Below are 25,409 nucleotides of genomic sequence, written 5' to 3' on the forward strand. Positions count from 1 at the left end.
TGACGTTTATTCAAAATTATTTGCGAGGTTGACGGGAAAGATGGGTTGGTGTAGATGTGTGGGTGGCTCTTTAAATATCTTTCTTTACATTTTCGAGAATTACTTTATTAAAATACTTTTTATTCTTCTTATTCCTATAAAAGGGCAACAAAGCAGATCAAACTCTCAACTAAGACACCAGAAGCAGCTGGAGTATGCTGCAAGTCTTCTGGGGGTAGCAGAACCATCCACCCACTTCTATCACTCAGCATCTAGACACCCTTTTACAGCACCACCCCTTAGCATAGTATACTGGGACTCAAAAAACACAGTAGTATCTGTAGCTGTGATGTGGAAACAAAATGCTATTTGGGCCCTTTTTCTAAGAGGGGGGTCATGTACGCCTCTTCATGTTCTTACTTCCTAGAGCTCTTTCTTTCCTTCACTTTCTGGCAGGAACTTATCTCCATCTGTAGGCATTCTCTTTCATTTCTTTCTTTTCTGCTCTCAGGTCCCTGAAAGACAAAGATCAGAAAAGCGTAGACATGTGCCAATGGCTGACAACATTTCACATTTCTCTTAATTATCAGAAATGAATAAAACCCTGATCGTTTAGCAGACTTCTACATCTTAGTTTCTTGTAATAAATTAGCATACTATAAAGGTTTTAGTCATAAATAAAAGGAAAAGAGGGTTTGAGCATCAGTGAATGGTCTGTGGAAGAAACTCAACCTGAACATGACTCTGACCCTGCCTCTCACATGTGGAGGGATGTGATTTCACTAAACGATGAAATTAATAGTCTCCTGGTGCTTTTTGAAAAGGAATGTGGCAAGTTAATCAAACATGCAATAGTCTAAACTCCCTGTGTCCACTCCTTTAAATTACAGTAATAGTAGGATTTGGACTAGTTTTAACATGAGGCCTGCATGAAGAATGAAATGGCAAAATAACATCCAAACACATTAATAGTCCCCAACAGGTTACCCCAATAGGTTACACATTCACTGATTTATTGAACACATACTGTTGTTCTAGGATCAAGAAACACAGCACTAACTACAGAGACCCAACATACTAGATTTTACACCTATGTGGAGGGAGACAGACAATCAATCAATAATCCTAAAAAGAAACAAGAGAATAACAGATAATGGTAAGTGCAATGATAACCATCAACGGGGTGATATGATAAGAAACTATTGGGTGAGTAGGGAGTGTACTTCCTTAGATTCCATGGTCAAGGAGTGCCTTTCAAAGGAATTACTGACAAAAAAAAAAAAAAAAAAAGGTATTGATCAATGTGGTGACGATATCTATTTATACTTCTGTTTTTTACAGTAAAGAAATGAAATTATCATCTTCCTCTTCCTCCATTTGAACTGGAAACTCTGGGGAACTCCTGAGTGCCTGTCAAATGAACATACACAGTGGTGAGTGGCACTTAGATAAGAAAGGTCATGACTTAGCCCTACGGGGTGAGTTATAGAGATGTCAAGTTATTGCAGTGGTATCAGTAACTCTACAATGTAAAATTGTTTTTATACAGTACCTAGCTTATTTCATTTCTATCTATAATTGTCCATTAGTCAAAGTCAGAAAGCAAAACAAATGATGAAGCAGAGATACAAGTGAAGAGGAACTTAAAAACTGTAGTATCTCTATAAATGTGCCTCCAGATTATTTTCATTAGATCCAACATTTGTATTAGATCCATCAGTCTGATCAAAAGTTATATTTAGCAGTCATGAAAGTCTCTAATACTTATAAGAATAACATAAAAAAGAGAAAATATAGTGATGATTATTTCCAATTTGGCTTTTCCCTTATTGAAAGTAAAGACTATCTAAGAAATGCTCGTAAATAATGGCCTGATATATTTTTCTTATTTCAATGACTTAGAAGCAAAATGTGAAGATTATGAAAATAAGCCAATTGAGTTTTTCAATATCAGAATGAAAGAATTTAACATTGTTGGTCATGATCAGGTCACAAAAGCTCTTTATGATGCTAAAAGATATAAAATTTAAATACTAACATCATGACAGATGTTAGTATTCATTTGGCCCCAAATCAAAGACAATAAATATCATTTTAAAATTCACTGACAAATCACACTTTTCAATATAGTTAGCTTTAGAAAAGTGTGTTGATTGTTAAATAGGAAAATGTTTTAAAGTATCTGCATATGTTCTAAATTTTTAATGTTGCATTATGATAAACTTTATAATATACTCTTTAAAATTGAAATAAAATAAAATATTTAATTAAAATTATTTACCATATATACTTATTACATAATATGAAAAAATAAATAATTTTGTAAATCCTAAGCAAGTTTCTAGTTATTATATATACCCATGAAAAGAGTTCTTCAGTAAAAAAAACATTGAAAGTGCTGCCTTGATTATCTTGGCACTCCGAAGGAAGGACTTGGAAAATAAATGGAACAAATATATGTTATATTTTAGGAATAATGTAATAAATGTCTGTTTAAGTAAGAAAATTAATTTTACATTTACCCATCTTAGGACTTATAATAATATTAGCAAATGGTTTTGTATAAGCAGTTACATAAGATGATATCTTATTATGTGAAATTTGTTCTGAGAATCAACAAAGAACTAATCAGATTAAATTTTTTTCAAAATGTATTTATATCCTACCTTGTTCCAGAAAGAATTTAAGGCAGGTAAGTCTCCTGAATTAATATAATTAATGACTTTAAGATGTAGTTTTAAAACGAGAATTCTTTCTTTTTTTTTTTTAACATTTTATTTATATATTTTTTCTCCTTTTCCCTTTCCCCCTCCCCTCTGGTAACCACTAGTCCATTGTCCATGTCCATGAGTCTCTGTTTAAAATGGGATTCCTTATCACTTCTTGGCCTTTTAGCTAAGATCAGGTGTAAAACGGGAATTCTTTCATTTTTGTTTTATTCCTGTCAAAAGTTCATACTCTGAATCTAATCATGAAGAAATATCAGATGAACTCAAATTGAGCTTCATTCTAAAAAATAACTGGCCTATACTGTTCAGATGCTGATGTCATGAAAGACAAGGAAAGATTGAAGAACTGCTTCATGGTAAAAGAGATTAGAGGGTATGGATTGGTTACAACACATGATCTGGAATTTCCCTATAAAGAATATTATCAGGACAACAGGAAAAATACGAATAAGGTCAATAGATTAGATATAAAAGTATTACATCAGTGTTAATTTCCCGAGTTTAATTATTGTACTTTATAAGAGAATGTTTGTTTAATAGGATGTTCTTGTGCCCTTGTTTGGGGATGAGCAGGAGAGAGAGGGTTAGGTAAATATGATAACATTAACATTTGGAGGGAATCTAGATGAAGGGAATATTCTTTGTACTATCCTTGTAACACTGCTCTGAGTTTGAAACCACATTTTTTTAAAAACAGTATAAAGAATTTGACCTAAAAGGCAAGGAAAGTAAAAGCGAAAATAAATTAATGAAACTATATCAAACTAAAAAGCTTCTGCACAACAAAAGGAACCATCAATAACACAAAGAGAAACCAACTGATTGGGAGAAGACACTTATGAACAACATCTCTGATAAGGCCTAATATCCAAAATATATAAAAAACTCATACAACTCAACAACAGCAACAACAACAATAACAACAAACAAGCAATCTAATTAAAAATGGGCAGTGGACCTAAGCAGACACTTCTCCCAAGAAAACATACAAAACATACCAACAGACATATGAAAACATACTCAACTTCACTAGCTATTAGGGAAATGCAAATCAAAACCACAATGAGATACCACCTCACACCTGTTAGAATGGCTATTATCAATAAGACAAGTAATAACAAGTGTTGGTGAGGTTGTAGGTAAAAAGGAACCCTCATATGCTGCTGGTGGGAATGTAAATTGGCATAGTCACTACAGGAAACAGTAAGGAGGTTCTCAAAAAACTAAGAGTAGAATTACCGTATAACTCAGCAATCCCTCTTCTGGATATCTATCTAAAAATTTTTAAAACATTCCTTGCTGGTAGCATTATTCATGGTGGCCAAGACAAGGAAACAACCAAAGTGTTCTTCGACAGATGACCAGATAAGATGTGGTACATATATACAATGAAATAGTACTCAGACATAAGAAAAGATGAAATACTGCCATTTGCGACAATATGGATGGATCTCAAGAATATCATGCTAAGCAAAATAAGTAAGACAGAAAAAATTGAGAACCATATGATTTCACTCATAAGTGGGATATAAAACTAAAAGCAACAAACAAACAAAAACTCATAGACACAGACAACAGTTTAGTGATTCCTAGAGGGAAAGTGGAGAGGGGGGAGGTAGATAAGGGTCAACTATATGGTGACGAAAGAAGACTTGACTTTGGGTGGGGAACACATGATGCAATACACATATGCCATATTATTGAATTGTACACTTGAAACTGATGTAATTGTATTAACCAATGTCACCCCAATAAATTTAACTAAAAAAAAAAAAGACAAAACAGGAACTCTTGATGAGGTTTAGATATAGTAAATGACAGCTGTTTACTATTCTTCTTTCCATATTCCTCTCATGATCAGGTGAAGAGAGCAGCCTACTGATGGGGGAGCATAGATACATAGGGTCACTCTGACAAAAGTGGGGCAAAGATGCACAGTGACAGTCCCAACAGCCATCGCTGCTAGGAGATTTGAAAAACCACCCCCAAATTAACTGATCTCTAGTTTATTACTTTATGTATTGACATCATCAGTGGAGCTTCTAATCTTCTCCTGTTTTTATGCTTGTCTCTCCCTTGTGTTTTACTTAACACTCCCAAGGCCACTGTGAATACCTGGACCATTCCTACTCCTGGCAACTTCCTAGATAGTCTCTCTGTATGTTTTTTAAAGTACAGGGGAACATGAGACCAACATAGACTCTTTGCCACTAGATTAAATATGAAAGCACAGGAACAGTAGGGGCAGTTCTTCTCATCACCAAATAGTGAAAGAAGGAGTCACAATTATTTATAATAAGGGTGATGAAAGCAGTTTCAAATAACAAGAGGACCTCAGTAACAAAAACATTCCACTAATAGTCCTCCAGGAATTCTTCCTACACCAGGTGTCTTCAATTAAAAAAAAAAAAAAAAGTTATGTACTTCTGGGCTATCTAAAACTGAGTGCCATTTTTCGAAGATCTCCAAGTTATAAATAAATAAGTTAGATTTGTTCTCCTCAAACCTGATGAGGAAGAACCCTTTGGGTTTTCTTTTCTAAAGTGGCTTAAATATTCAATAATGTTTACATACCAAAGAGACAGAGCGTTTGGTTCTAAAGCACAGTTGCTGTTCAAAAGACTCTGAAAATGTCTGAATCTGGGGATGGGATCTTCTTTTTGATTTCAGTGGCTCCTTAAATGACCCATCCTCTGAGCGTTTTTTGTAATCCCGCATGTAGGTACAACATCGAAATCCCTGGTCCTCATGAGAATGTCTTCTAGGATGACTGTCAGATGTTATGACCCTGGGAAGCACAGGAAACTGGAAATACAAAATAAAAAATTTTACAATATAAAGAGGCTGTACAATATTAGCACAGAGACAGAATATTCATAAATTATTAACTAAATAAATCTTAAGTTGAACTGAAATCAGTAGAACCTTTCTCCTACAATGCAGCAGTAGAGTCAATTGGTTAAAATTAAGGAGAATATCCCAAGACTGGCTTTGTTGCTCCTCCACCATTAAGGCAGTATTATGAAGCATTTCAACTCTTAAATCGATATATATATGTAAATTACAAAATGATCAAAAAAATTTTAATGAAGCCATAAATGTTTAAGAAGTAAAATAAAGGTGAATATTTATATGATTTCTGCATGAAGAAGGAATTTCTAAGCAGAAGAGTAATAAAAGAAGTCATAAGAGGAAAATTAATTTAATAACATAAAAATAAAGCTAATATGCATCAAAAACAACTTCAAATTAAATAATAAACAAAAAAACAAAAAATGTATTTGCTACATGTTACTAATTTTAATAAATGTCCTGAAAATACATAAGTATATCTTATATACACATAGGGAAACACAGTGGTCATGTAATTTAATGACATCAGTGTTAAAATCGCATTGGAAAATGATCAAAGGAGAAATAGTTCAGAGAAATCAAACTTCCTGAAAGAACTGTGACACTTGCTCTCTCAATTTCTCACTCCCCACCCCACTCTAACCTAGCTTTTGCACCCACAGCTACTTTTGGTCAGGATGTGGGTCTCAATGTGGCCAACCTCTTTGTGCATTTTGGTCTTTAATCATTCAATAGCTTCCGACTCAGTTGCCCCGAGGGCCCTCTAGATACAGTCTTCCTTGCCTCTACCACTTGGTTTCCCTTGGATCTTTCTGCCTGTGACCTCACCCACTTCCTTTACCTTACTATAGGCTAATCATCCTTCAGTCACCATAGAAACTGCATTTCCGCAGAAGGCCTTTCCTACCACCCTGATTGGTTCAGGTCCCTGTTAGATGCTCTCCTGGGATCTCATACTTCTCCGTCACAATACTCATCACAACAGTAATCGATAATTTGGGTAATTTTGTTACACCTCTCTCTTCTCCATTAAACTGCATGTGCTCCTTGACATCAAGGGCTATGTTACATTCTCTGCTAGCATACCAGTACTACACAGCACTTTGCCTTATTCATAGCATGAGTCCATTAAATATATATTGGAGGAATAAGTGTATAAAGAATGAAAGAAAAAGAAATACTAAGTGGTAAAAAATTATTTATGCTTATTAGTAGTCAAAGATTACGTAAAATGAGTTAACATACAATTTTGTCTTTCAGGACAGAAAAAAAATATTTCTTAATGATAACAACATTGGCAAGAATGCAGGGAGACAGACACTGCCATTCCTTGCTGGTTGGCCTACAAATATATACGGCCTTCCTAAAAAGCTGTTGACAATCTGTGTCAAGAGGCTTCAAATCTTCCCTTGCTTGGATCCATCCACTGCATGTTGTGATGGGCTGAATTGTGTCCTCTTCTCACCCCAATTCATATGTTGAAGCCCTATGTGAGTAGCTCAGAAGGTGACTGTATTTGGAGATAGAATAAAGAAGACATTAAAATGAGGCCATTAGTGGGCCCTAATCCTGTCAGATCATTGTCCAATAGAAGAGGAAATTTGGACACACAGAGAAACACCAGGGATATGCCCACACAGAGGAAAGACCATGTGAGGACACAGTGAGAAGATGGCTATCTATTAGCCAAAGAGACAGGCCCCAGAAGAAACCAAACCTGCCAACTCCTTGATCTTGGACTTCCAACCTCCAGAACTGTGAGAAAATAAATTTCTGTTGTTTATGCCACCCAGTCAGTGGTGTTCTGTTATGACAGCCCAAGCAAACTAATACACAGTCTCAAACTTACTCTCAAACAATAATTGGAAATATGGTTAAAGATTTATAAAGCTGCTAAGATACATTAGGTAAATCTATATGTATAAGTCCTTTTACTATAGGTCAGACATGGTACTTGTTATTGTAAATATTTTGGAGAGCAAAACAGGCACAGTGTGCCTGTCTTGGAGCTTATGTCTGCATAGGAGATAGACACAAAACAAATAGAATATATGCCTACATCATTGGCCAAATGTTATAAAGTGTCAAGGTGCAATGAGAGTGATAATTAAGCTACAATCTGAAGGATGAGCAGGGTTAACTGAAGAACATGGAACACTTTTCTGCCTGAGGATAAGCACCATATGTGCATAGGTCCTGCCACAGAAGGAGTTTGCTGGAGTGAACAGAATAGAAGCTTGGTGGAGCTAGAGAGCAAGGGAACCTGAAGGAGAGAGAAGGGCTAGAATGAAAGGGCACTGAGGAATTCGAACTAGGGTGACACCATCAGCTGGGCAGTCTTAAAACATACCAAACTGCATCAAAAGTTTTCTCTGTGATGTGGAATTGTTTGTTTCCTTCTCCTTTTTAGCATTTTTCAAGTTTTCTACAGTGATCGTACATTACATTATCAGGAAAAAAAAAATAATACTTTAAAAATTTGAGACTGAGACATGGTAAGACAAATACTGAATGATTCCTCTTGTATGAGATATCTATAATAGTCAAATTCATAGAAGTAAGAAATAGAATGATGGTTGCCAGGGGCTAGGAGGGGAGGGATGGAAAGTTGCTAATCTGTGGATATAAAATTTCAGTTACACAAGATGAGTTAGTTCCATCTTTAAATTACTTTATCGTATACATAAAAATCTGCTAAGAGGGTAGATCCCATGTTAACTGTTCTTACCACAATAAATTTTTTTAAATAAAATTTTAAAATTTGAGACTGGATATGAAATGTTGATGTTTGTACAAATGTCCTCTTCTGCTGAGAGGCCTGAATGAATGGCAAGAGTTTCAGTCACAATATAAATAAAGGATACACTTAACATCTCCTTATATCAGATGGGATTTCTAGTTTGTTTTGATTTGAAAGTGTGAGAAACGAGTTTAAAAGAGCACTCAAATTGGATATAGAAAGAAACTCCCACTTTTGAAAATGTTTACTTTGCAAGCTCTACTTTTGGAATTTTATATGCCTTTCTAATGTAATTTCCCTCACAAAGATATGAATCAATGCCCTAAGTAGCTTATTTTTACAAAGTATGTACATGTCGCCTCCACAGCCATCGACTAATCTTACTGGTCCATCTCCCACACTGTAAAGTAGGCTTTGTCACTTAGAATGGGATCTGCCCACACTCTGAGCTCACCAGCAAGTGGGCTGGGTGGGAGGGCAGCTACAGAGCCTAAAGCAGGCACTGACTTTCAGGGCAATAACTACCCAGTGCCCCGACTCTCATTTCAAAAGAGTGCTTTAAACTGCATAGCTGCTTCCACAGTGGTCCCAGAAAATCATTGCTATCAAATAAAATCCTATGCACTCTGTGACCCCAAGTGTGACGTCATTTTAAAAGAAATTGGTTATGTAATATCTTCACATCAGAGCTTAACTCCTTGTTGTTCTTTATCCTGGCTTTTATTGCAATCACCCTTCAATTGTATCCCTTCTACCCTCTAAGCAAACACAAGCATCTGAGCCACCCACTAACAGCAAGATGGGAAACAATGAGGAGAAAGATCCAGGTGTCAGAATAATAAGACCCATGTTGAGTCTTAGTGCACAGTGTGTACCAGGCACTCTGGGGACCACGTCCTTGATCTCCAGCCTCAGAACAAATCCTATAAGGGTGCCATTCTTCCCCCTTTTACCGCTGAGGAAAATGAATCTTAGTTTGCCTAAGTGACTTGCCTAAGATTTATATGACTAGTGACTTTTCTGGAGAGATAAAGTGCCATGCCTAAGCATGAGACATCTCTTCATTGGATTAATAATTCTAAACTTTTATCTTGAACAGCAGCAAAAACTTCCCTCTATTTCTATATGAACCCTCTATTTCTATATGAAACTGCCTGTACATGTGACTTTTAACAAAGTACCAGCTATAACAGAATTCTACCACAAAAGTAATAATAATAATTTGTAGGGCTTTAGGAATTATTCTAAAAGAATTTTATGTGAGGAATAATTTGTAACATAGTCTAATGATATCATCAGAGCCAAGAGGGCTGTAAATTATTTGACTAGTTACATATGGAAACAGCATCAGGGGAAAAAAATGATTCAAGTTTACAACTGGTAAAATAGTAGTTCTTCTCGAAACAGTAAAGATAAGCTTAATATCATCCACTGGATATCCTTTAGGGAAACTAAAGGATATTTAAACCATTCAGTTAAATAATTTTTTAAAAGGAGGACATAAATGGGCCCTGGTCTGTCATACCCAGTAAATCTAAGTGAAACTGTCATCAAGACTCATAAGCCATTACTAGCTAAACAAAAGAAAGCTATAAGAAAAACTCCTTGGAGCTTATGCTCCATGTCTCAGACTTGGAACCTTTCCTAAGGGACAATTCAAGGACTTGTTTCACTAATCTAGAAACTAAAGTAGCTAAACCACATGCCACTGAGATCAAAACCCAAATGTCATTAAATTCAATCTTGTATAGCAATATTTTCTCCACTACCTCCCCACTATCCAGTGATCATCATTCTTGGTATAAACTTGGTAAGACATCTTAGTCAACTCAGGCCGCCATGACAAAATACCACAGACTAGGGGTGCTTAAACAACAGGAACTTATTTCTCACAGTTCTAGAGGACTGGGAATTCCAACATCAAGGTGATGGCCAGTTCCATTCCTGGTGAGAGCCTTCTTCCTGGCTCGCAGAGGGCTGGCTGCATTCTCTCTGTGTGTTCATTTGGCCTTTCCTCGATGCACGTGTGTGGAGAGAGAGTGCGTACCACTCTAAGGTCAACCAAGGATAAAAATAAAGATTAAAAATATCTTCTACTGCTTTAAATTGAGAATATGAAGAGAATATAACATGGGGTGGGCGGGGGGGAGGTGATTTTATTTTTAAATTTTTTAAAAAAAAACCTGTGTACAGGTAGGTAGAGGTGTACTTGGTATCCCTTATCCCCTCAAATGATGTTATGTGGGCAAGCACACATTGTGCCTACCTCAGAGCACAGAAGAAGCACTCAGAAAGTCTATTTGGAGTTAACAAAGCCCTAGGTCAGTGATCTCAATTTCTCCTCAAAGAGGTCTTTCATTTAGTTTGATCCTCTCTTCCACTAGGCCCAAACTGTGTGGAACAATGTTAACAGAACCACGTTAAGCTGAAAAAGAAGATGACTAGAAAGCTGAATAGATCAAAGATCTATTCGAATACTAGATCAAAGTATTAAAAATCCACTTTCAATAAGTAGAATAAGTAATTGATATGGAAACTGCTTTACTTCAAGTCTGTATTCACGTGATGATGGAGGGGGAGGGCAGATCAGTTCAGTAACAAAAGAGCCTTCATACCACTTTATTTTTCACCAAGGACAATCAAGATGATAAAGTTAGATATTTTTAATTCCCTTTAAATCAGCAATCACAGATTATAATAAGTCTGGTTGAAAAGTAGTGTTATTTGAGAAGGACTAATCTTTACCCATTGTCATACCTTGTGCTTTCCAATAAATTTGTATTTTCTGCTAGACCGGAAGTTCCACAAGCATGGAGACCATGTATGTCTTCTTGTACCCTGTTGTGCCTTGTAATGCCTGGCACATAGTAGGTTTTAAATAAATATATTCAATGAATTAATACTCCATGACTATGGTTTTGCAAGAATCACGAAGCTGAAAAGCCATATTAGATTCAAATAGTAAAGAAGGAGAAAGCTCTTCTCTTCCTATGCATGTAATACTAACGGACATAGTTATTAACAGGTTCCGAGAGGGAAGAACCTTAGATTAGAGCAGTGAGGAGAGAAGAAAAAAGATACGGCTAAGAGTAAATTTTTCTTTTAAATTATTTTCATTGACTTCAAAGCAAAACACAAAAATTAAAAGCCTAATTGTTCTAAAGTATGAAATTTGAACACATCTTAGAGTTAGGAAAAGTTAAGTATCCAGTTACAGATGCACTTCACAAACACATGGCATTACGTGAATAGAGATGAAGAATCAAGCGCCCTATTTTCCAACACTCTGCCCACATTGCCCTGGGACCCCTGGTCTGCGGCCTGCACTTTTGTGCTCTGTCTACTCTGTTCAGTCAGGTTGTTGTTTTTATTCCATGCTTTGTCTCCTTAAACAAACACATGCTTTTCTGCATATCAGTCTGATAATTATGGAATTCAGAGCATCCAAACAAGTTAATGCAGGCAAATGTCTGAAGCCAGCCTGAGCAGGGAAAGATATAAGTACACTATTTAGAAATGTTACACATAACAAATTCTTCTATTCCCCAATAATTTTTAATTTATTTAAGAAACTATGTTTTATGTTGTGTATCTTCCTTTGTTTTCACATTTTCTGTGGCTCCAAAGGGCTGTTGTGATAAATAGTAAATTGCAATTTTTCTTTTCCTTTCTCCCTGGTTCTCACTATCTGGAAGCTGTAAACTTATCATAGCCCTGTTTCATGCATTATGAATACCTCGTTCAGTGTGGAACATGAGAGATTAAAATGAGAGTGTGATAAGCAGGTGCTTGTTTTATAATAGAATCATAAAGCTAAAGCAAAAAAACTTCTTGGAGATCATCCAGCCCAACCTCTCTTCTTTTTCATTTAAAGAACCTGAAGCTTAAAGAGGTGTTAAAACTTGCCCTTTGCCTTGAGTGTGCATTTGGTAAGAGATCTGTTTTCAAATGTTTGTGTCTCAAAGAGGCCTCATTCCTCCACCTTTCTTATCACTGGGAATAAAAGAGGATGTTTTCTACATTTTAACATACTTCACAGGCATTATGCATCTGCGAACACTGGAGCTAAAAATAAAATATCATTACCCTAAAACTTACTTGGTTTGGGGGCTGGCAGAAGCAGAAGGCTGGATAAGGATTCTCTGGTAGCTAGAAATCTAAGTGACTTGTGAAAAAGAAAACCGTGGAGCAGAGAACCTACATGTCTACTGTGGGGGCTTCTAGCACTGAAGTTGAACCCTGCTTGTTCCTGCTGCAGAGTCCATATCTCACTGGGCCCACCCATTCCCCTCTCAGGAGTTTCCTGTTCATGTCTTATTCCTCAAACCCGGGCTTCTCTGCCTAGCCATGGGAAAAGAGTGTGAGGGTGGGAGAATTTTGGCTCCCTCTCCAATCAGGAAACCAAATGAGAACTAAAAAAAATATATCAAATATATCAAAGGTAGCGATTTATTATATGAACTCCCCACCCAGTTCCTTAGAGGTCACCAAATAGTGAAGCTATTTTCAGTATTTCAAAGACTATTGGAAATCACAGTGTTCCACGTTGACGCTACAAGGACTAACTATAACATCGAGTTTCTTTCCTTTGACTTGAATTATATTATCACTCAGTAGGATTATCTCAGGTTTATCAGGAGCCCTGAATAGCAGTTAAAGAAATCTTAGGTTACTAAAAATGAAGAAATAATTACTTAATAGAAGAAAATCAGGTCCCTTGGAGGACAAGACAAAATAATAAAAGGGATTTTTGTGGATGTGAAAAAAGATTTGGAAGTACCGATTTTCAACCAAGAAAACTTTATACCAAAGGACCCTTCAAAAATTATCTAAGAGAAACCCCCTCCCCTAGTCCAGCTCTCCCCTGGTTCTGTGACAATAACTCACTGGGCTGGGCAGGGAGGTTTTCCTGCAACTGGCATCTTGTGATCCATGGAGGTCCCGCTGTCTTCTCTCATTCTCCTCTATCCAGCTGTGACCCCAGAAGCTGCTCATCCATTTGGCAAAAGATACATCATCATCATCATCATCATCTTTGTGCTCCATGTTAAGGTGATTCAAAATATCCAAGACCTGTCCCTAAATTTTAGCAGAGAGAAGTATCCAACAGGGCTGACTTGATGAAACCCAAGATCTCTTCCAAAAGACAAAATGAAACTGGTATTTTCAAATGGGATCCTTAAAGGAGAAAGATTTACTAAACAACCCCTTCGCCATCAGGCAGCCTCGGGTAATGTCTATTTATAAATTGTGCAGCCCACATTCCCCTCCCCTCTCCCTGTCTTTTTAAATTGAAAGGCTTTTTAATCCTTCCACTGCCTGGGCCTTATGCCTTGTCGCCCAAGGGTGGGAAGCACAGTCCACTGCCTGATTTTCCCTTTGCCTTGCTGCTGATGGCATGTGATGGCATCTCCAGCTGTCAATGATGATGGAGTATGACCCTTATAATATGCCTGTCAGCTCCAGGCCAGCTCTGAAATGGGGCCACTTACAAGGGACAGACTGACTGCAGCCTGCAAGATGACCAGCTATTGACATGTCATATCTAGAGCTAGATACTGTCCTAATAAATAAAATTGATATTGATATAAAATCCAGCTCCTGGGGCAAAGGGAACAGTTTTTTAATTGATAGTTATTTGTACGTGGACAAATATAAATAATTTACATGTACAGGTAAATTGTACAAATCAGCATAGATTAATTTTGCCTGCTTTTGAACGTTCTTTCAATGGAATTATAAATGTATTATTTCGTGCCATTCAACATTATGTTTGTGAGATTTATCCATGCTTTTTTTTTTTGCAGTAACAGTAGTCCATGCTGTGTAATAGCGCATTGTAAGACTATTCTACTTTTTTTTTTTTTTTAAATCTACGAGTGATGGTCATTTGGGGCTGTCATTTGGGTCATTTACAATTGGAGCTATTATAAATAAAGCTTCAACATTATAGTCCCTTTTAGTGGGCATTTTTTTCAAGGTAAGGAGAATATTACATAGATAGAGCCCCTACTTTGTGCGGGGTGTGGAGTCAAGTATTTTACATATGCTATTTTCATTATAAAAACCCAGTGACTGAGAGATTTGGATCACACTCTATAGATGAGGAAATTGAGATTCAAATAGGTCATCATTTGCCCAAGGGGAAATTACTACTAAGCAGCACAGCCGAGTTTGAAGCAAGTAGTAAAATAAAAAAAAAAATCTAGGCTCTTTTCACCACACTTCCAGCATTCCAAAGAGATCTTTGAAAAACTTTGTATTTTTAAACAGAGATATTCTTAGCCATTTTCCACATGAAAATTCTTCCTTAAGCTGCAAAAAGATGAGTTTAAGCATTGTAACCAATGCTCCTAGAGTTACTTCAGTGTATAAGTTACTAAGGGAAAGTAACCAGAGCATAAAATGGCTTGTAACATTTTTCTTTATTGTTTTAAATGCATTCTTGTTACTTTGTAATATTTTTCTCAGAGAATGAAGAAAGCCTGCTTCTCACTGACCCAGATGAGAAAGGAAAAGTTATAACTATATGTCATCACTGTGACAACATAAAAGATTGTTTCTGTTATTAAAGAAACAAATAAGACAACTTCTCTTGAGGAGGCAAGACCAGGTCTGTCCACAAAACTTGATTACGGATAAACTTCTTTTCTAGTCTTCCTAAGACAGGAATGTCTTTTTCTTTTTTTTTTTCAATTTCTGAAACAAACTAAATTTTATCCATAAATACAACTATATGCTGAGTCCTGTAAATTCTAGCAAATTCCCAAACTAACAGTGACCATTAGTGTCAGAAATAGGACTTGTAAAATTTGACTCACTGAAATATGAGCAAAGTAATGCTTGGGAAAAGGAAGGATAAAGAGGACACAATGATGAACCTTCAATGCCCAATGACAACATAAGCCATTCACAGTATGGAATAGCAGCTAAGATGATGTCTGTTCTGAGAAATAAAAGTTACCTATGGAATTTGAAAATGATAGATCCAAACCCAGGAGTATTGGTTCACTGAATCCATTGGCTGCTTTTGGCCATGGCAGCTAAAGAGAAGGAATTAAAAAGTGCAGTCTGGGTGATGTCTGTGGATTTTATTCTCTTTTCCAGGTGGGAGGAGAAAGGGTCCAAACATTCCCAAAAAACGTTTTTGGAGAGCCAAAATGTTGCATCTTTGTATCATTTACTCCTCCAAGGGGGAGGAGAAAAGATCAAGTCAGTTTCAAGGCTGGAGCAAACTTTAGATAAACCAGAAAAAATGGAGAGGAGGGAAATGACGCAGTACTTACCAGTGCAGCAGTCCCGTACGTTCTAGTTGAGGTCTCAGTTAATCCTGAAAGTATTGAATTTGCTGTTCTGGGTTTGAGTAAACTTGTGAAGGAAAAAAAAAAAGAGACTTCTTAAATGGTTATTTCTTTTGTGGCTACTGCTTTGGATATATGATAAAAACTGATGTAAAATAATATATGCTTATAATTTCATAAATGCTAGAGGGGTTATCCCAATCAGGAAAAGCTGCCTCATAAAAGGTGTTAGTCCAATATGACTTCTTTGCTTTTGGCTGCTGGTAGATGGGTTAAAATTTAAACTTTGAATATCTGAGTACTGAAATCTTCATGACTAATTATTTTTTGCTATGAGTTTGGCCTGTTGGAGCCTATAGGAAAAGGTAGACAATATAAAAGGAGAGATAATCTCCACAGGAAAATACACTTCTTGAGTTTTAAAAGCAGTTTTTAGTTTGCTAATAAGTTGGTATAATCAGATATCTGACCCTTAAAGGTTGAAGATTTTCCACCACAGGTGCATATTTTTGAGTGGGTCAATTTGGACTCTAAAACTGACAAGATAAAAACAGCTTAGAAGGGCTTGGAACCCACAGTCTGGCTCTGTAGTCTCTCAGCCTGGCTGTTGCTAAGGAAGAAAAATCTCTGGCCTTTTTTGAATCTTGAATTCAGAGATCCTAATCGCTTGGAACAAACGACGGGCTGAAACCTGATAATGTCTGTGATGAACTATTCCAACTTCTGAAAGTAGACATAGGCTCAATGAACAGAACTCAGGCTCTGGGACTATTGCAGATTTAAGACACTCCTCTCTGGGGCCATAAACTATAAAAACATCTTGGATGCTGGCTAGACCACATGGGACACTTGCCCATGGGGAAAGACTTGTTCTCTGATGGGACCATCTGAAACCAAGCTTTTGGTGGCTCCATGTTTCTAATGCAAGGACTAATTGTATCTGAGACAATGGATTACAAGAAACCTAACTTGTGGTCTCTATTTAAAGCTACAGGTTGGGACCTCTACACACACTCTTGGCAGATGGGACTCTTGACATCTTCTCAGGGATGTCTCACTGCTATTGTCTTTCCAGGTTATTTGAAATTAGGAACAATGGATTGATAGCCTGATTGTACTTCACTCACCTTTCTGCTTAGTTAGGCAGTTTGATTATCAAATATAGCTGTCCCCAAATAGGATCTTTTCTAGGCTGCTTACTAAATAAATAATCAGGACAAAAGGGATAAGGATTATGTAAACACATTCTGAAAACTTTTGAAAATTTAAGATTTTGTCCTAACCAATTCCTGAACATGATGAGACTTTCTGGTTCTCCAATGTGGCACTGGATCTCCAATGAGCCTCCAGGTAAATAACACTTTTTGTGTTGTCACAACTCACTGCTGAAGGAATTGAACATGTCCTGTGTGACTCTGTTGGGAAAAAACTCTTGGAAGCTTAAGACAGGTGTCCTCCAGACCTCACCTATTTGTCTTTTCACTTTGCTGGTTTTGCTTTGTATCCTTTCACTGTAGTAAATTAAATCTTAACTATGAATACAACTACGTGCTGAGCCCCGTGAGTCCTTTCAGACAGTCACCAAACCTGGGGGTCTTCAGGACTCCCAATACAGGAAGGAAAGGGAACTCTTTAAATATTTGGCCAAAAATTTTCCCAAAGCGACAAGATATAAAGTTACCCCCAAAGAAAAAGAATTTGGTCTACAGTATATAAAATTAGCTTATCTCCATTTTTCCCCTCTAGATATGCCCATTTCTTTAAAAGTCTGAGAGAAAGGTGCCTCCCCACTTTGCCTGGACTCAGGTTCTAATAACAAACCTGGGGAAGTGGAGCAGTAGCAGGGGAAGATCTGCTCTCCCAGCCTGACTCAGAAGCCCAAGAGGAAGCCATGCTCCACTCTGGAAGGCCAGCAGCAGGCTTCCCCAGAGGGCCTGGACACCTGCCTTGAGGAGATGCTGCCAGGGGCATGGGACCCGAGAGAGCTGTCCTTTTGACCCTGCTCAAATTCTCTGCCTTGCTAAGCCCACAGGATATCTCCCAAGGGTCAAGTGGTGGAGATAGCTGCAGTTTTCTAGAGTTTGAGTTTGTGTTTTCTTATCATTCTTAATGTTAAAGGAATTACTTTCTCTTAGAGGGTAGGAAGCTTGAGGTGTATGTGTTCTCATAAAGCAATCGGATATCATGAGTGCCCAGGTAATCTGTGAAAATTATCCTTGAGCTATGTAAAAATGAAGTGACTTTTCAATGCCGTTTTTCACATTCTCTGACCCACAAGACTGCAATAATGAAAAGATGGTTTCCTCTTTATTTCATTCTTTCGATTATTTTTTTCTTTTTATTTCATTCTCAATAGCTCATATTGTGATAGTAGCTTTTTTTAGTTCATTTTTTCTTAACAGTTAAAGGGAGGAATTAGTCCTTATGCTGCTTTCAAGCTTGCCTAAGCCAGTCCCATTCTGGAAGAGAAATGCTATGTACAGAAGAACTAAGCTGCTACTTCTTTGTATATTTACGGTCATAACACATCATTGTTTTTAGACAGTTTTTATTTGCCAGAAAGCAGTGCTTGAATATTTGAAATGAATGATTACATTATTCATTTGTTCTATTGAATATCCTGATTATCAGAAATGTTCTTTTGTAGGCAAAATGTCATAATGTAATCATTCATTTCCATGAATGTTATCAAGTTACTGTGAAATTTGCCACACTTTTGAGATGATCATCAAAGACACAGGTTGTTTGTCATTTAACCAAGTGTCCTAAAGAGGGTACATCATCATTTTTTATTCCTCATCATCTTATATTATAAAAACTTTTTTAAATATACACTGTCAATGTAAAAAAATATATCAAGGAAATAAAGGTGTGTTTTCAGAGGTTTGCCTACAAAAAAATTGGTTACATAAATATCCAGTTACTTTGTCATTCAGTATCATTAAGTTCTGCAGGATTTTGGCTAATGGTAGGCTTCATAATAGTCAAAGTTGGTAGATGTTAGAATAGCTTTTTATGAGACAATACATCATCTCTTCCATAGATCTTTTAAACACAGCATTGATTGTCATCTGCCAGCTTTGCCTCTAGGAGTGTTATTAATTGTATGACCCCTCAGGGACTTTTTGATCCCTGAGCACCTATTATTTTAAAACAGATTGAATATACTATTTGTTAAAATTTACCACTATGTAAAAACTTTATCAATCCAGCTCATGAGTGTGCTATACTTCACAAAAGACTTCTTCCCAGTTATTAAATGCAATTTCACAGAATTTAAGGGTAATGTCTCAGCACTTTCTTTTAACTTGAGTCTCACTTCTAATAGGGGCAAATTTTTGCAATGTACAATAAAAAAAAGTAGATCACAAAACATTTAAAGGAAATGTGGCAAAATAATAACATTTAGAAAAAATCAGAAAAATTAAAATTCAAGTCTATAAACAATGGAAAGTCTTCAGATTATTAAAAGTGCCAAGTGAAAAAGCCTAATCAAGAAGATAAATACAGTATGATTCTCTTTATATAATGTTGCTTTACTACCACAATCATAGAGATGAAGAACAAATAGATTAGTGGTTGCCAAAGGTTAGGGATGGGGGGTGAGGTTGGGGCTATAAAAGTTTAGTATGAGGGAGCTTTGTGGTGACAAAACAGTTCTGTATTTTGATTGCAGTGGTAGTTACACAAAGCTGTACATGTGCTAAAACTATGCAGAACTATAACATACACACAAAGGAATGCATGTATATATAGCTGGTGAAATCTGAATAAGTCCTATCGATGGTATCAATTTGATGTCAATTTCCTAGTTTTGATAGTGTCCTATAGTTATGCAAGTTGTTAATATTGAGAGGTGTGATGGAGGGTACATGGGACCTCCATGTACATTTATTTATAATTTCCTATAAGTCCATAAATATTTCATACAAAAATAAAAGAAAAATGACCCATATCAAAAAAAAGAAAAGAAAAGAAACTTCGCTAAGTAATAACTGCAGGATTAAAATGCTATTAAGCTAGAGGTATTCTGGGAATAATGAAGACAGCTTTGGTTTTCAATCTCTCTGAATCTCCACATAAAAACCAATAGAGCAACTGTAGAGGAAAACACCCATGGACAACTTTACAGCAAATATAGGTGAGGTGTTCCCATCCCCAAGTGGAGAGTGGTAGGTCAAACCATGAACAGCTAAGAGCTAACATCATCTGTGCAGGAGGAAAAAGAAGGAAAGCAATAGGGTGTCTGCCAGTTCTGAGAACAGGAGAACCACAAAATAGCCAATACTTTAAAAAGCACGAGGGATCAATTTTTAAATAGTATAACTCTTTTATCCAGCAACATTACTGAACTATTTTATTGCTTCTAGTAGATTACAGATTTTCTTGGATTTTCTATCGAGACAACCATATTGTCTATAAACAAGAAGTTACTTCTTCCTTTCAAATATCCTTTTATTTCTTTTTTTGTCTTATTATTTTGGCCAACACCTTCAGTACTATGTAATAGAACCTGGAATCTCTGACTGGTTCTCGACTTCAAAGAGAAAACTACTAACATTTTGCTGTTAGGTATATTTATTTAGACTTTCAGATGGTCTTTATCATGAAAATATTTTTTGTGTGTGTCACAATACAGCAAAATATTAACAATGGTTAATTCTTGGTAGAAGATTGTGGTAGATTAAAAATAATTGCAACATTTTTGCTATTTCTCCTATCGAGAGGTGGAGTCTAATGAATCTGTAACATGTTGGCCTAGTAACATGTTTGACCCATAGAATGTGGTAGAAGAAATATTTTGGAAAGCTTTGCAGCTTCTGCTGGAGGCTCTTGGGACACTCTTTCTAGCAACCCTGAGGAGTCACATAAGTCTAATTACTCTGACTGCCATACTGTAAGGGCTACAAGCAAGTGCTCCACTGGATAGTTTTAAATGAGTACAGTCTTCAAATCGTCTTCACCAAGGTGTCAGACACTGAGTGAGCCATCTTGAATCCTCCAGTCTAAGCCCATCCATCAAGAGAGTAAACATTGTTGACACCAGCAGAAAAGTCAATCAATCCTTGCCCAAATTCCTGAGCAACAAAATTTTAAGATGTAATTAAATAGTTGTTTTAAGCCACTAAGTTGTTCGAAGCCACTACCACTTAGAAAAGTTTGTTAAGCAGCAATAGATAACTGGAACATAGGCACATAAACTATTTTTCATGGTTTTAAATTTTTTCATAATTTAATAAAATTGAGTCCTCATTGTTGAAGTTGAGGCTATTTTTCACTGTTTAGAAAAAAATGACAAAAGGTAAAGATAGGAAAGCATAGCCTAGAGGATCTCAGATTTAGTGCTATACTAACATAATAATGCTAAGATCAGGTCTGCATAACCAGGGTTAATAGGAATGAATTAGAAAATGATGCCCATAGTGGGTAGGTACTTTGCTGCAGACCCATCACTTAGTGATAACCAGCATGGTCATGCAAACCAAAAAGACGCACCTTTCTCCAGGCACAGCCTGACATGAGACTGTGATGAACGAAGTGCAAGCTTGACCTCAGCCCCACTTTTTCCAGCATCTCGGACAGGGGACAAATACTATAACCTATATGTAATATCTTTTTAATTTAAAGTGCAAGGCAACATTTATACATTTGCAAATGACACACATTCTTGTGGGTGGCAATGAACTAAGTTGATGATAGAAAGATCTTATAATTCTGTGTGGGTGGGCAGAAAGGTAGCAAATGAGCACATCAAAGTATACACATGAGCTATCAGTCACAGCTAAAGAGAGGAAACTAGGGTTACTATAGATTGTTCCCAGATTAATGCAGAGGCTCTTTCTGACAGAAAAAAGAGCAGCCACTCAATTGAATCATAAAGTGACATTTCTCCTGAGAAGCAAAGCAGTACCACCCACTCAACTGATAACTTTGATGGAAGCTGAATAAGGTAGAAACCATCAGGAGAAAGATTGGAGAATAACCAAAAGCATGAGGGCTCAGAGGGAACAGGGACTTCTATATATCATAAGTGGGATACAATGGACAAACCAAGCAGGTCCCCATGGGAGCAGCTGCAGTGGTGGAGCTAGTAGCTGTGAGCACAGTATGCTTGGGACTGGGAACTAGTATCTATGATGATGGTGGTGATGGAAGCAGAATATTTCTGGTGATGGCAGCAGTAGGAGCGACTGAGTTGGTTTCCCGGCTGACACCAGCGGTGTTGGACAGTGATGGTAGAACCAGACCATTAACATTAACAGTAGTGGAGATGAAGCAGCAATCATGAACTTGTTCGACAAACACTTCGTTGACTTTTTATTCAGCACTGACCATGTTTTGGGTATCATGTTGGGTAGATAAATAAGTTAACAAACACCTATTATAGACCCCAGTCTTGTAAACAGATGCAGGAGTACAAAGATGACTAGAACATGGTCCCTACCCTTCAGGAACTCAGAGTTGAATATTGATAGCACACATAAGAACAAATAATTACAGCAATGAGGTCATTGTGGAGAAGAAATAAGAACTGTATGGTCCAACGCAAAAAGAGAAAATATAGTCCTTAGCTGTGACATATAGCATTAGAGGAGGCATTGTATTAGGCACTGTATAAGATACAAGATAAATCATAGATCCTGATCTGGGATGCTTATTGTCCAGTATAATTCTATAAAACAAGTTAGAAAAATATGTTTTAAGAAAGTCCCAGAAAAAGAATTCTGAAAGGACAGAGAGTGACTGGAAAGTCCCAAGATTTTTAGTTGGCAAACTGGAGACCAGAGAGATAATGGTGTAAGTTCTCATCAGAAAGGTGGCAAACTCAAGACCCAAGAGTCAATGCTTCAGTTCACATCCAAAGGCAGGAAAAGGTCAATGTCCCAGAACTCAAGGCAGTCAGGCAGTTGAAGTTCCTTCCCTGTTATTCAAGAAAGGGTCAGCCTTTTTTTTCTATTCAGCCCTTCAACTGATTACAGCCACTCATATCAGGGAGGACAATCTCCTTTACTCATCCCAAAACACCCATCTTCACAGACACATCCAGAATAATGTTTGACCAAATATCTGAGCACCTCATGGGCCAGTCAAGTTGACACAAAATTAACCATTACACTATCTTTTGGTCTCTGGGAGTACAGGATGAACAAAGTTTCTGTCCTCGTGAAGCTTATGTCCCATTGAGGGGGTCACATAAATAATGTCAAACACTGCTAAATGCATAGAATGTGGACCAAGGAGACAAAGCATATGAGTAGGTGGGGGTGAGCAGAGACATTTAACCTTACCGGAATTGAAGAGGTCTAAAAGTCTGAGCTTGAGAATGAAATTGGAATTATGCTTTGGGAAGTGTAATCTAGTATCAAGGAGCAGAATGACACATTAGAAGAGAGGCACTAGAGGCTGAAAATCTAATACAGCATTCAGGAAAAATGAAGGAAATGGGGAAAAGAAAAGAAGGGAAGAAACTAGTATTTATTGAGCACTTGTTATATATCAGACATACTTGTAAGTGTTTTCACATATCTGAACTGGAAAGTAGCAGGGGGCATGAAAAGAAAGAAAAATATTTAAAAGATATTACAAAGAATTAATGAGATTTCACAGCTGATTTTGTTTACATATGTGTATATTGGTATATCCATTTGTGCTTGGGTAGGTAGGGTTGGAAAAGAGAAAGGTCCAAAAAAAGGTCTAAGGTTTCAATAATGGGCAACCAGTAAGGTAATAGTGGTATTATAATGGTGGGGGGGGGGAGGGGAGGGGAATTATACAAAGAATGAGAAGGGAAGATGAGTTACATTTTTTAAAATGAAACATCTATGCAAAGATGCTCAGTTAAGTAGTAGGAAATTATAGGGCTAGAGGTGAAAGAGATATCATTCCAGGAGATGTGTAATGAAGATTATCTTCAGAGAAATGGTACCTGAAGCAATAATATGTACTTTGGTTACTAATGGAGAGACTGCAGATAAAGAGGGCAAATTCTTGAGGATTCTTATACTTGCGGAAGATCTAGAGCTGTGCTGTCCACTATGGTAGCCATTAGCCACATGAAGCTACTTAAACCAATTTAAATTAAAATGAAAAATTCAGTTAGTCACATTAGCTATCAATAGCTATATGTGACTGGAGGCTAACATTGGAAAACATAGATAGAAAACATTTCCAACATCACAGAAAGTTCTGTTGGGCAGCATTTATCTGGAGATGGTCAGATAGTAGAACCAGGAAAATGTAGTCTCCTGAAAGCCAAGGAAAACGTTTCAAGGAGTGAATGACCAATCGTATTATGCTTCAATAAAAGCATATGAAGGGCAAAAACAAACAAACAATGAATTTAGTGACCTTTAAAGCAATTTCAGATTAGTAATAAAGTTAGAAACTAGGTTATAAGAGATTTTCAATGAGATGGGTGGTAAATAAGTAGAGTTAAAAGGCATAAACAATTCTTTCCAGTAAGTTTCAGTGAAGAAAAACAGAGACAATGGAAAAGAAAGAGATGGAAGAGATTGAACTGTGTATGTGTATGCATAATAAAAGTAGTGGACTCACTGAAAGACTTAGAGACCAATCATTAAGCTATGCATCAACTTTAACAATCAGAAAGGCTTTTGTGTAGCAATGACAACTGAGGGGATAGAATCATACAATTTTAAAGCTATGAGGACCATCTAATTCACTAGTCACATACTCAGTAGTATTAAAATCTAGCACAGAACTCAGGTCTGCATGTATTATTAGACATTCTACTCATTCAACTGCCTCGTAAGATACAGACCAGAGAGGAGGCGAAGAAAACTTTTTCTATTGAGTTACATTAATCTAGCAAAAAAAAAAAAAAAAAAAAAAGAAGAAAAAAGAAAAGAGAAAGGGGGAAAAAAAGGAAATGCCTATGTTCACATATACAAAACTTTGATTTTTTAGAGACAGTTTTCTTAACTCTTTAAAATTTAGAAAAACATACAGCAAAAACATACAAAATAATAGTGCAGAATACATGTCTTCTTAAAAATACTATGAATTCTAAACAATACCTGACAAAGGAAACTTTTGTATTTTAAAAAGGTCTGGTGCGGAGCACAGGGAAAAGACTTGACAAAGCTATTAGATATGTGAAAGCTACGAACTGAAATTTCTATTTGGGAATGAGGTAGGAGGGCTGAGACACCTAATGCAAAACAAGCATGGCAGAGGGTAGATCAGCGGACTGGGGAGGAGGAGGACGCTAGAGGGAACGGTGTGGGCTGGCGTGCTAGGCGGAATCCAGTACAAGATACGATAAGTAAAGCATAGGTGGGAACTCCAGATCTTCGCGTTTCTCCCCTCTCAGTTCCAGAACCTGGTAGCAACACACAGACGTCATCGTTTTCGTAACTGGCGCAGACAGGAAGACGCAGGGATCCCAAGTCGTTTCCACTGAGCAAACCTAGATTTGCGGGTCTGATTTCTGCCATCTGCTGTTGCACCAATAGCCTCAGATTGGTCCAAACTAAAATCTGACCATGGTAGAGATAAGATAGATGATACAGCGGGCTATAGTCAGTTTTGAGCTCTTTTCTCTCACATCTTTAAAAGCCCTTCCAATCGCCTGGTTTCCAGGACACGCGGACAAACTACCAAGATAACCGCCAGGGGACCCCAAGAAGCGCCAACGTGGCGGTAACTAGAAAACGACTCTAAACTCTACCAATAAACTGAGCAGCTCAGCCTCCGCCCCGCCATCACTCCTGCCAGCCAATAACCTTCACAATTCCTCTACCATTCCCGCCCACTCTTAGGGCCGCTGCAGATCCTCTTCGGCTC

At 37.1% G+C, this 25,409-nt stretch overlaps 1 protein-coding gene across 2 annotated transcripts; it reads right to left on the reverse strand.

The window, feature by feature from the left end:
• Window positions 1-25,405, reverse strand: LNP1 (leukemia NUP98 fusion partner 1). 2 transcript variants are annotated; one of them, XM_011354426.2, is made up of 5 exons: window positions 25,349-25,405; window positions 15,588-15,669; window positions 13,189-13,380; window positions 5,283-5,513; window positions 1-494 (listed from the first exon to the last, which is right to left on the reverse strand). In XM_011354426.2, the coding sequence occupies exons 3-5, from the start codon at window positions 13,345-13,347 to the stop codon at window positions 396-398; spliced, it is 489 nt and encodes a 162-aa protein (XP_011352728.1). In that variant the 5' UTR covers window positions 13,348-13,380; window positions 15,588-15,669; window positions 25,349-25,405; the 3' UTR covers window positions 1-395. The 2 variants fall into 2 exon arrangements, with proteins under 2 accessions (XP_011352728.1, XP_023383263.1); XM_023527495.1 differs by having other exon boundaries at window positions 25,294-25,354.
• Between the last annotated feature and the right edge of the window lie 4 nt (window positions 25,406-25,409).

The sequence above is a fragment of the Pteropus vampyrus genome, unplaced genomic scaffold, assembly GCF_000151845.1.
Source record: "Pteropus vampyrus isolate Shadow unplaced genomic scaffold, Pvam_2.0 Scaffold1, whole genome shotgun sequence".
Lineage (NCBI taxonomy): Eukaryota > Metazoa > Chordata > Mammalia > Chiroptera > Pteropodidae > Pteropus > Pteropus vampyrus.

Bases quoted from the DNA above. Each gene is read 5' to 3' on its own strand.
- LNP1 (XM_023527495.1), bottom strand. From the start codon at position 25,328: ATGGCGGGGCGGAGGCTGAGCTGCTCAGTTTATTG. The intron at 13,381-15,587 runs GTAAGTACTGCG...GCTAAAATTTAG, and splicing joins CGTACGGGACTGCTGCACTG to GGACAGGTCTTGGATATTTT. The intron at 495-5,282 runs GTATGTAAACAT...TTTGTCTTTCAG, and splicing joins CCAAACGCTCTGTCTCTTTG to GGACCTGAGAGCAGAAAAGA.